The following is a 13,058-nucleotide window of genomic DNA, read 5'->3' as shown; positions in this document are numbered from 1 at the left end:
CTCAATTGTTTGATACCCGCCAAGTCCCACAGGTCGGTGGATTGCAGAGGAATGTGTTGAATGACCCTCTCCCTCTACATCACATGGGGTCATGCAGAATGGACACATCTTACCACAGCCAAACATCTTCCTCATCACTTTTTCCAAAGGACATTGCTTTAATTTGCTCAACTTCTTTTTCACATCTGAATCTGTATAGAACTCTTCTCTTAGAGAATCCTCCATTTCTTTGACAGACAATGTCAACATTTTGAGGAAGTCTTCTTTCTTGACAACCCCTGAAGTCAACCCTGTTGTACCATCGGGAATGACCAGCCAGGCTGACAGTTGTCTACGTAAATCCTGAATTAGCATGTTTAAATTCTGATCCTTCATGTCATCTTCACTTTCGCTCTTCAAGGACTTGTCAACAGCGTGGTTAATCTTTCTACAGATGTTCTCCAAGCGTTGGACCTCCATGTTTACAAGGAGGTTTCCATCTGAAAAGTGTGCCACTGCTGCATTAAGTATGCACTCAAAAGCAAATCCCTCATAATAATCAATGTACTTTGTAAATGCACAGAAGTCTGCTGATATCAGCTGCTTAAAAATGCTAAACTGAAAGTGTTTCCGTGTACTAATATTCACATCACCATTGATCGACTGAAGTACTTCCAGAATGTCTTGTCCCAAATGTTTGTAGATGTATTCTCTAACAGCAGGTTTAAAACAAAGCTCAGTGAACTCATCAGCCTTTCGTTGGCACAGATCTTTCCTCTGGTAAAGGTCCTTAAAGTCAGCCAAATACTGAGGCTTCAGTTCTTCCAGATTTTGTCGTGGGTCATTATTTCTGATGAAAGCCTCATGCATGCTCTGGAATTCCCTCGCTGCATGCCCACAGATGTGTATTTTCAGAGCCGCAGATATCTCAGCACTGATGTGCAACTCACTGTGCGAAGCAAGGTTCTCATCTATTAATTCAAGTATTTCTTTAGTGTGAGTGCAGTGATAGTCCATTCTTTCTTTCACCTTTTTCTCAATCAAGGTCTTGGACTTGCGTATGATTTCATCAGCGAACTGTTGTTTATTTTTTCTTTTCATCTTTTGATTTCCATATCCTTCTCTGTCCACTGTCTTCTTGATAGACTTTGTCAAAACATTTCCATATTTCTTCAATTCAAATTCCTCCTTCCCACATTTGTCAATAGGATTTGCCTCAGTTAGCATCTTACAAATATTTGAACCATTGTTTTCCAAGTTTTTTTGTAGAGCCCTATAGACATCTTCGGAAACATTGTGACGCTCCAAACCGCCAAACAACAACCCCCTTATGGTTTCGTTCCACATTTTTTTGAATTCTTCTTCTACTTCCTCGTTGGACATTTGGTGGTTTTCTTTCCTGCATTTCTTAACAAGGTCAGACACTTTTTTCTCCACAGTATCTTTATTGTTTCTGTTGTTGATCCCTAATGTGCATCTTCTCATATCCACAGCCACTTGCAGTTTTCTCTCAAGAGTTCTGTTCATGGGCTTCTTTTGGTGCTTTGCACTAATCTCAAATTCTTCTCTGTATTTCTCAATCAGAGCAACATTTCCTTGCTCACTTTTGTAATATTTTGTCACTTTGTCGAGAAACTCTGTACCTGCCTTTTCTAACTCTTTGTCTAAATCAGTTTTCAACTGGTGTAGAACACTGTCCAGGCCAGATATTTCCTCAGAACTTTTCAAGCCGTAGTTTGCTACCACAATCTCTGCCTTTACCAGCCAGTTGTACATGTGTTTTTCAAAGGTCCCCTCCCATTGGTTGAACTCCACACACAGCTTGTTGTATGCCTGAGCCACAAGGCTATTGCGGAAGCTGAAGATGAATTTCTCATGCTTTATAGCTGTCCACAAATGTTGTAACCACTCACAGAAATCTGGGATGGTTTCTGCGTCCACAGTTAGCTTTTTGAACGTATTGCTCAATTGCTGTTTAAGTTGGTCTACAGCTGCACTGTAACCCTCATTGACTGGTGCCATGGGTGGACTACCATGCCATAAACCAGGGATGTTGCAGTTCTCTTCAGGTTTGTTGGTGATGATATCAGTGAAAGCACATTCATCAATATTTTCCATCCTGCTTGCAACTTTTGTCATTTCATTCAGCTGTTCCAACAGGAGATTCTGTTCCGTAAGGTTTTTGTCAGGAGCAGAGATATCGGTTACATTCTGGTGCACAAACTGACAACAGGGTATCTTCCTGGACTCTTTCATCCGGAGGAAAGCATGAGCTACGATCTGCAGAGTGTCTTTCATGTCTGCGTTGTTTTCCATAGCAATGTTGACAATGGAGATGTCACTCAGTCCAACCACCAGTGTGGCCAGCTCATTATCATGTTCATAGTTGTTGGTTATCTGTGATGAATGCAGAGCCTTCAAGCCCTCTGTATCGATGACCATGATAAAGTCACACTTGATCACATGTCTGAATTCGTCTTTGACCTTGATGAGCTGCATGAAGGCACCTCTGGTGCATCTTCCACTGCTTACAGCAAACTGAACACCAAACATGGTGTTAAGAAGAGTGGACTTCCCTGAGCTTTGCGATCCCAGAACTGAAACTACTCTGATCTTGTTGTTGGGTTTAATGAGAAAATCAAGCTCTTTAAGAACATCTCTTATCCACTTTATTGGGATGTTAGATGCATCTCCATCCATGAGTTCTAGTGGAAAACCTGCCAACATTAATTCAGCACAGATTTTTGGAAGTTCTTGAATTTCCTGTTTCCTCTCAGAAGTGGTATCTGCATGGACCAGGGATGCCTCATACAGCTGGGCAAGTTCTCTTATGAAATGTTCCGTACCCAAGGAGCTGGTCAACATCATCTTTTGTAAATTGGATCGAAGTTCTTTATTCTCAGTGGCTTTCAGGCTTTGCTCTCTATACTGCTTCCTGAGTTCATACTGCTGACTCCTCGACTTGCTGTCTAGAGTGATCTTCATCCACTTGAGGAAATACGTGCGCTCCTCTGTTGAACTTTTCAAACCCTTGACGAATTCTCTAATGCCTTTACTCATTCCAATTTCCATTTGCTTCTTTCTCAGTTCATCTTTCTCTTGTTTTAGTTCTCTTAAGTACACCTCAATGTTTTTGGAACCTGCTTTTTTTCTCTTACACTCTTCCTTCTCTAGTTCAGTGAGTTTTTTCCAGGTTTCTCCCTGTAGAGGTAGCTGGATGCTCTTGTATTTGGGTATGCCAGATACCTTATTTGTGATTTTGGCTGCATTAGCCTTTGCTGCCTTGCATGGACCTTTGTCTTCATCCACGAGGATGTCAACATTTCTTGCAAATTCTGCGATACTGTGTACTTTAATTTTGAGGGGTTTTTCCTTCAAAAGCTCTGTGATTCCAAGCGAAAGCTTTTCCACAAGATCTGCATCGTTCATGGTTTGGTTCCTATTTATAAGTTGAGCACTGTATTTCTGGAACTCGGCAGTTTGTTTCTTGAAATAGTCTTTATCATTGCTCAGAGACTGAGAGTTAGACACAATGAAGAGTTTAGTTTTCTCTTTGAGTTTCATGTCTGGAATACTTTTATTCAAGTCCAGATCATCACAAAACACAAAAAGGGCAGCTGAAGTTTGGCAGAGAAACGTAAACTGTGTTGGAAAATCCTTGAGATCTCCACGAAGATTAGCCAGAGCTAAAGCCTCAGGGAACACATCTATGTTTGCATTTCCACTTGGCAGATACCAACTGATTTCCACCAATCCATTAGAGATCATCTTTGGGATGTTTCCACCTCTCATGTTATGGTGCACAAATGTGTTGTGGCTCTGTTGGGAATTGCTGAGAACTTCATTGAGAAGCTTTGACTTTGACAAGCTGCTGGCTCCACATCTAACAAAAGAAATCATTGGGAGGGCAGTATCTACAATACCTTTCTCCACAAATTCTTGTTGGTCACCAGGACAGTGAGGTCTAAACTGCTTAACTATATCCCTCATGGCCCACAGCATCAAAGTGCTTTGATGTGTTTCAGGGTTGGGCAGCAGGAGAGGAACAGCAAACTGACAGAAGGACATTTTCTGAATGAGCTCCTGCTGTAAGATACCATCCGAGCAAAGAAACAGAGCAGTTATGAGGTCCAGAGGGTTAATGTCCTTTAGACCAAATGGCATCTCCTCATTCCTTGATGCAAGCCTGCATTCTGATAAGTGTTGGCCAGTGCAACATTTGAGATTTCTAGCAGTCATGTTCGCCATTAACAGCTTCTTTAAAAAGAGCTGTAGTTGTGATGGAAGGTGTGTTCGAACTTTTTCAGGCCAAACATTCTCACCAATCTGTCTAACTCCTTCCATTGTGAGCTTGTTCGTACGATGATCTTTAAGTCCCAAGTTGTCTAGTACACTCTGCAGACTCAAGTCTGCAATAAAATAGACACAATTAAATATGATACTGTTCACAGTTGTCAAATGGTCATTATTTTGTTTTTTAAAGTCACAATTGGTATTTTCTTCAGGTTTGAAAAGCTGACTTACTTGTGCGTTGTTGTGTTGAGGTTTCTCTCAAGCTTGTACTGCCATTTTGTAGCATGGTGACTACATAAAAGGTGTATAATGTTCCTGATTTGAGGCCGGAAATAACAGCACTGTTGTTAGTTTTCTGTTCTTCTTGCTCTTTTAGCTCTGCGTTGCAGGAATACTTAATGGTGAATGAATATGACACATTGTCCATGTTAACTGGTTTGTACCAAGACAATTTGACAGATTTGTGGTCAACCTTCTCCACCCTCAAGTTTTCAGGAGAAGTTGGTTCTGAAAAAAGGACATTAAGTAAACCATCAATAACAACATGCACCTGAGGTGAGGGAGGTAGAACAACTCTTACAAAACCACACAGACAGAAAGCAAACATTTGCAAAACAATCTTTGCTCTCACCTGTATACTGTTTTGTTTGAACAAACTTGCTAAGTTGTTTATTGTCTCCAATGGTTGCAACTCTAATGTCATACTCTCTGCCAGGCATGAGGTTAGTTATGTCATAGGATGCCTCATCAACAATATTGTGGCTAGAATGTCCACAAGAAGCCCATTCAACTCTGAACGTTTGTGGTTGTTCTTCTGGACAATCAGGTGGTGGCCAGCTCAGTGATATTGAGGAGGTTGTTACTAAGTGAACAGTTATGTATCTTGGGGACTCAATACCTGAAACACAAACAATGATTAGCAGTTAGTTGCCGGTTCGATTCCTGGCCGTGCCAAATGACGTTGTGCCCTTGGGCAAGGCACTTCACCCTACTTGCCTCGGGGGAATGTCCCTGTACTTACTGTAAGTCGCTCTGGATAAGAGCGTCTGCTAAATGACTAAATGTAAATGTGATTTGCAAGTAAGAACAATGTTAAATCTTTGCCCCAAGTGGCAAATCTTTTTTGAAGAAATGTGTGAAACATGCCTTATTGAGGTACTCTAACTTATCAGAGAGGGGTTGTGTATGATAATTGGATGTGCATGAGTGTTTGAGGAAGCCCTAAAATAATTATTTGCCTGAAACACAACTTTTCACTGGAAATAAGTTATTTGAGACAGAGTCTGAAATTGGGTTGTGTAGTTACTCTTCAACACACAAGTAATACTAATTCCTGGTTCGGAATGAGTCTGAGCCAGGGGACAACCGAGACAACTGTCAGGTTGACAGGTGCAGGGATACCTAATTTACAACAATTTCAAGAAGGCTCAAACAATGTGTACATGTACATGTTTCCAAAGGTACATTTTGAGATCTGTAAAATGGGTATTGTGCATCTTACTAGTGTATGTGGTTGTAGAGACAGGTTCACTTTGTCTTCCATTCTTCACCACAGCTGAGACTCCAACAGTGTACTGCTTGTCAGTCTGCAGGTCAGTCAGTGTTGTGTGGCAGACCTCAGTGTGTATTGCCAGAGGATCTGTCCCTGGACTGGTGCAGGTCATGATGAAGTGGTGAGGAACATTATCCATTTCTGGAGCTTTGGACCAGCGAACATCAAAGGAAGTTGCTTCAGAACTGCCAACTGTAATGTCCCTGGGAGGCGGGACCACTGTGAGAAATTTAGATTTGTTTAAAGACTTTTAAAGGCAGAAAGAATTGATAAAACATATGAAAGTCAAAGACAAGCATAGTTCACTTTACCTGTGTGAGTAGCTGCTAAGACATATTTACTGTATTTGCCATGGTCCCCTTTTGAGGCCACTCTGAACTCATACTTCTGACCAGGTTGGAGTCCAGTTATTTCCACTTTGTACATGTCAGTTACTTCAAGACTCTTCAGTTCTTCATCACTCTTCCAGGCCACCTTAAATGCCCTGGGTTCTTCCAGGCCCTCTGGACACCCCCACCTCAGAGTCACTGAGTTGGCCTTAACAGACAGGAAGCTGATCTCTCCAGGAGGGGGCAGCACTGAGAAGGGACAGAGGGATAGGTTCAGAGGGGCACAGCATGAAGAACTGCAGAACTAAAGGCAACACAACTGCACACTTTGTCATTATTTTAGGTGATAAATGTGTGATTTTAAGAAATGGTCTTTGACGTTCAATTTCCCAGGACACAAACCTACAATTATTTGAGGCTGGTTCCTCTGTTCCCTTGCCCTGTAGATACATAAACCGAAAGGTTTTTGAATCTGTCAAAAGACTCATCACACTACATTGCTCTCTTTAGTCTTTAGAACTCTTAATCCGACCTGTGTCAACTACAGTGCAAAGGATTTGCACTGTAGTAAGTAATACATTTACATTACATTTAGTCATTTAGCAGACGCTCTTATCCACAGCGACTTACAGTAAGTACAGGGACATTCTCCCTGAGGCAAGTAGGGTGAAGTGCCTTGGAGTGCCAAGGACACAACATAATTTTGCATGGCAAGAATTCAACCGGCAACCTTCTGATTAATAGCCCGATTCTCTAACCGCTCAGCCATCTTACTCCCTAATAATAATAATAATAAATCTGATCCCAGGATCTGATACCTTTGTGCTTACCAAGTAGCAGTTGCTTGCCATGTTCAAAATATGCCTTTGTTAAAAATTACATTGCGTTATACTGTACACCTGATAAATTAATCACTTAATGACTTTTGTTGTTTACAAATGTATTAATCCAATGTTTCTAATCTCATATTTCCTGTATTGCAAAAGGTCTAGTTCAGAGGTAGAGGGTTGGACCCGCAGGTTCAAATCTCCCCATGTACGTCGCTTTGGATAAGGGCCTGCTAACTAAATACATTTTATTGCAAAATCCTTTATAATCTTAACAGAGTTTCCTGTTCAATGGAATAAGAACAAAAACCAACGACCTTTCCCCCAGGTAATTCTGTCTCATGGCGGATGTTGTGTCCTTGATGCCGCGTTACTGAACACTGACTGCAGACGAACATATGGTCAGTCAAGCAGAACACCTCCAGAGGTTTGCGATGTTCCTCACAGGACTCCAGACCTCCTGGCACATCCACTAGCTTGTGTTTGTTGTAGCGTGCTTCAGTGTAGTGCTTCCTGACGTGAGTCTCACAGTAGGAGTTACTGCAGGTCTGGCAGGACTTCACAGCTTGTGTCTCAGTGTTAAAAAACTCAGAACAGGAGTCACAGAGCACATTTCCTGACCTATCGTTAATAAGAAGAAATAAGCATACGGTCACTTGTTTTGACTTATTGATTCCTACACTGACTCAGAATTAAGCTAAAATAACAGTAAGTACACACCCCAATTTCAACAATACCCTGCCAATATTTCAGCCAAACACTCAAAGTGATACATGAACATGGCCAATTCTTATACACAAACCCTTCCTGTATACATCAGAGTGCATTGAAGCACTCAGACATTATGAATTTCTTTACCTGGAACTGAACTTTTTGCCTTAAACAACCTGTTTGTACCTGGCCAAAACCACTTGGATTTTTCTTTCTTCACTTTTTACGATCATTTATTTATTTTTATGTTGTTGTAATTTCTGTTACAACAATTTCCTTTATGAAGTTCTACCTCATCTTATGACCTGTATTGCTCTGATTACCCCTGCATGACCCTACTTGTCTGCTTACGCCTGATTCATAAAAAGCCTGTACTTGGATTCAGTTAGAGTCCTGAGTGTGTTCATTACAACTGAAGACCATTTATCACATCTATTTTAAGATTCCTTACTTAAAGTGAATGGGACGGTCAATGGATTTGTCACTCGGTGCTGTACTGGTAGTTGGTGATTCTGGTCTGGCAAGACGGTCTCTGCAGATCTGAGTACTGAATAAACCCATCAATCAATTCTTACATTTAGTCATTTAGCAGACGCTCTTATCCAGAGCGACTTACAGTAAGTACAGGGACATTCTCCCCGAGGCAAGTAGGGTGAAGTGCCTTGCCCAAGGACACAACGTCATTTTGCACGGCCGGGAATCGAACTGACAACCTTCAGATTACTAGCCCGATTCCCTAACCGCTCAGCCACCTCCCTCCCTGAATTCTTACATCCAAATAAAATAAAATCTTATTTGTATAGTCCTTTTTACAAGCACTGTTACAGAGGGTTTCATATATGCCGATAGAACTGCACCTAAACCAACATTAGACTCTTAATGAAGACAAGGGAAAAAAATTGTAATTAAACTATTATTTACCTTTCTTGGATCACACCTCCCTCTTTGAAGTTAATTGGTTCCTCCATTGACCAGTCACTCTTCATGGACATATAACTGGTAGATTCCGGTCTCTCTTCATCCATCCTAAAACAATGCAGCAATATAGTCTCAAGAATTAACAAAAACATTCAAATTTTTTTTTGATAATGCAGTCACATGCAAACACATGATCAACTCAATTTATCTAAGGGAGGATTTAATAGGCTTTGCCTTGATTTCAGAACTAGCTGTCCTAGTCTACTAGTCATCTCTCTGAATACCTAGCTAGAATACTACCTAGATTTCTCTTCATACACAACCATCATGTAGAGATACCAGTTTCTGTTTCTGATGAAAGTTCTTCTTTCCAAGTTTCAGTTCACAATTTCACAGCCTGCAGTACTTTCTGTATGCACTTTAAAAAAAAATTGCTTTGGATAAAAGGGTAAATCTTAAAAGAGCAGTGCCAGGACTCCATTAAGATTCAGACTTTGTAAAAAAAAAATAAAAAAAAAAAACATGCACACACACAAAACAACTAATTATTTATTTGAATATTGCCCTTCTCCAAATATAAACATTTCCCCTGAGCTATGATTTATGTCTGAATTTGGACCTAGCTGTAACTTTGATTCTGGTTGCGGGCCTGGTTAAAACATAAGGGATATCAACTAGTGGTTTTCTTCTCTGAATGTCAGTAAAGGTGCCAATCCACTATCAGCAAACTGAGACATGCTATCCCACAGACTGGGTGACCATGGTTTTGCAAGGATTTGCATATAGGCTATTTCCTTGCATATACTTTCTTGTTGTGATGTTTAATAACAAAGTGTGGGGGACAGATTTGCCTTTTTCATGGGTGGGACATGTATAGCTGACTGGCATCCTCCTCCATCCTCCACTGAACTATCATTCATTAAGATAAACATGGATCTGATAAAACAAAATATTAAATCAACCATATTGTGACCAAGCCCCCACCCCTCGCCCCTCGGTTTGAAGCAACGGCCCCGGTGGATGTAGGTGGTTTTTATTCTATTAATTCTATTAACAGTCAACATTTACAAAACTATCTCCCCCAATAATTTTTGTTCGATTCTCGAACCTGGCTCATACTACTAGCTTTTTCATAGAATAATTTTTCCTGATTTTTGCTAAGTTTGAAACCAATCCGAAATGGGTAAACTAGAACCCCATTTATTTGCTTACGTCAATAAAAGTTGCCTGCAAATGTGCTCGCGGATACTAACAGGGCACGAGCACAAAAGTTCACATTGGCCGATAGCCGATTTACCTGGAGCTGAAAGAAATGGCTTGAGTTGCCTGCCCTGTTGTAGCAAGTTTAGCAAATGGTTGTCACACATACATGAAATGTTCTTAATATAGTTTATTCCCGTTATTTTAAAATAGATTTGATTTTTCGTAAAAACGTTCATGACATGATGGCAAATATTATATTATGTTAAGCGTGAGCATAGATTGTTGACATGTCTATCTGGAGCAAAGAGGAAGATTAATAGTACTTTAACTGATAACCACAATAGGAAATGATATATATATATTTAAATAATATTAGTCTTGGCTTCAGAAGCTTTTGTTAAACACACTCATTATTCTTAAATGAGTGTGTTTTCTCCGTAAAGTTGACAGTAAGCTATGGTAAGTCTGCATTATGGAAGATTTCTGTTACAAAAATAACTATTAAGCTTTCTTTGCCTGGCGAGAACAACGACGGAGCTAAGTGTTCATGTTAACAGTTTATTTAATCCGATACAATGCGTTGGAAATCATACTCAAATCACGAAGAAAAAAAACAACATGTGATGAGTTCCATCTAGAATATCCCTATATTTAGCCCTATAGCCTATTTCTAAAAAACAAGTGAAAGGAATACTATACAGTGACAGCATACATTTCCGTAAAGTTTGCATCATGTCTCTGATTCTTATCGGACTTGTACCCCATTCTGCCACTGCAATGCCTTAGCTCACACGCTCTCAACCATATAAATCTATGCTCGCGACTGGTTGTCGCAAAGTATGACGTGTACAGCTAGTTGCAAGCGTGCACGAGGTCTCGGAGCTAGGGGAAAAAAAGAGCCACTGTTTAAAGCTAGACCGGAAGAGTCGGAAGTGGAAAGAGGGCGCGGTCCAGTTTCGTACTCTCGCTTGCCTCACTGCGCCACTGAGCACTTTTCATAGAAATGAATGGGGACGCCATCTTGGAAGACAAAAGTTGCTTCCTCTAGTTATATTAACTCTATGATTGTGACAGTTGGGGCTCCCATCATTCCCAGATCACAGTCGCTAGAGTTAGGATCCTACTTTATCTGTCCTGAGCCAGTCATTACAAAACTTAACAAAATTGGACAGCTGACTGAACATTAACGAATTTATCTCATTCTTACCTTTTTACAGAAGAGGTCATGTGCTCCCTGGTATGTTCTACCGGAGTTTCTGCCATGTTTGTTTGGATTGCTTCCAAACAAACTCTAGTTCAACCTTCTGACCCAAGAAGCACCGAATCACGATTTATGCCTGCAAATTTACAATTCACAAACTACCATGTCAAATGGAGGGCGATGGATACAGACCTTATTTTAAGTTAGCATATCACGTGACGCACTTCAGACTTGGGCTACGTTGGCTACTGTAATCCGCAGACACAACAAGATAAGATCAGTTTGAAGTCATTTTTAATCACTATGAACGGCCCAAATCTATAAAAACCGAATCACCTGTTAAGTTTACGCAACGTAATAAACACAGCACAATAGATATTTTAATAATAATAATAGGCTAGCAGTTATCACCTACCTTTCAGAGACAACCATGATCGAATTGTCCCCAAATTAATTTCACTTTCACTTATCGTGTCGGCTACGCCTCTAAAGTAGGCTAATACAGACAACAACTATTTTTTCCCCGATGGATTATCATAAACATCCTCTCCCGCATGTGGACATTGTATTTGACTCCATCATTTCCAATTACTGTGTTTTATTTAGTTTTTAATTTCATTTTATAGAAGCTACACAAACACACAGTTATGAACGATAACTATAAACGATACTATATTGTATTTGCTAAGCCTGAAACATCTGGATGCAGTGTGGCATGATTGGTTATATGTCCTCAGAATATAGGCTAATTGATCAGGATGACCTTGTGTTACACTGAGAACCATAGACTGTAATTAAGGTATTTTTACAGTCTATGCTGAAAACACCCCTAAAGACGCATACGTGAATGTTCCTTTTGTGATCATGAAAACGACGCACCTATCATTGGTTTTACATTTAGTCATTTAGCAGACGCTTTTATCCAGAGGTTTTAAGTCATGTAGCTTATTGGAATGAGTAAACACGCAGTTAACGGACATCCACACACTAATACCAGACCCAAATTCTTCCATTACTTGTCTTATTTCGATTTAAAGACGAAAGTGTTCACATAAGCACTTGTAGTGTCACTTTTCTGTTAGTACTGTCCTCTGCTGGAGAGATCAGCTTCCTGTCTGTGACGTCAAATTGGGATGACCCATGACAACGACCAGCAACGATAATCTGCATGATGTGCTTCTACAAACATTAAACTGAAGGATAGGCTACGACCAGGTCTGGTTATTCTTGTCTCAAAAATAGTTTATTAACATTGTTCATGTTCACTTAAAACATTCAATACAACACTGTAAGTTTACAAAGCCGTCTTACAATGAGCTTTACTATGAATCTGGATTGATATACTATATCATCTTAAATACTTTCAGAAAAGAGATGTTACACCTACACAGAGCATAAACGGGTTCCCAAAGTTAAGTGTGTTAGTGCGTGTGTGATGTACAGTGTGAGTGAGTGTTTGTATGTAAGGGTGAGTGACTGTGTGGTTAAGTGTAGGTGAGTAGGTGTTGGTGTGTGTGTGTGTGTGAGAGAGAGAAAGAGAGCGAGAGTGAGTTTGTGTCGTAGAAACCAGGGTTGCTCATGCAGCATTATAAAGATAAGGTTAGCTTTAGCGTAGTTAGCATACATAGCGCGGAGCTTCACATCTCCAGGTGAAGCCTTCTGTGATCAGACTGACCCAGCATCTGATGCTGCTCTCTCAGTCTGGGTGCTCTCACGACATCTTGTCCTTCTCTGCCTTCACAACAAACCCTTGGCATCATTCACACTGGCATGATGCTGCAGTTTGTGACCATCATGCTATACACACACAAACACACACACACACGTAGAAGCAAATCCCCATGGTTACTAAAGCAGTTTTCAGGTGTGTTTTTAGGGACAAGGAGAGTTATATGCGTAGTTTAGTTACGCTTTTTGTGACGTTGTGCTTTAATATATCCACAATTTATCATTAACTTGAACTGAAATTCTGCTTCTCTGTGTGGACAATCATCAACTTAAGACCAACCAAAGGCAGTCCAACATGCTGTTCTGTTGCAGTTTGT

At 40.4% G+C, this 13,058-nt stretch overlaps 1 protein-coding gene across 1 annotated transcript; it reads right to left on the bottom strand.

The window, feature by feature from the left end:
• Nucleotides 1-2,752: 2,752 nt before the first annotated feature.
• LOC134020123 (uncharacterized) lies at nucleotides 2,753-11,573 on the bottom strand. The gene is made up of 12 exons (XM_062460612.1): nucleotides 11,429-11,573; nucleotides 11,020-11,149; nucleotides 8,613-8,717; nucleotides 8,143-8,238; nucleotides 7,298-7,601; nucleotides 6,560-6,593; nucleotides 6,136-6,402; nucleotides 5,774-6,043; nucleotides 4,904-5,170; nucleotides 4,504-4,779; nucleotides 2,909-4,388; nucleotides 2,753-2,765 (listed from the first exon to the last, which is right to left on the bottom strand). The coding sequence occupies exons 2-12, from the start codon at nucleotides 11,073-11,075 to the stop codon at nucleotides 2,753-2,755; spliced, it is 3,168 nt and encodes a 1,055-aa protein (XP_062316596.1). The 5' UTR covers nucleotides 11,076-11,149; nucleotides 11,429-11,573.
• Between the last annotated feature and the right edge of the window lie 1,485 nt (nucleotides 11,574-13,058).

Source organism: Osmerus eperlanus, chromosome 1 (genome assembly GCF_963692335.1).
Source record: "Osmerus eperlanus chromosome 1, fOsmEpe2.1, whole genome shotgun sequence".
NCBI lineage: Eukaryota > Metazoa > Chordata > Actinopteri > Osmeriformes > Osmeridae > Osmerus > Osmerus eperlanus.
The sequence above is the reverse complement of the archived record's forward strand: the minus strand, read 5'-3'. Positions and strand labels throughout refer to the sequence as shown.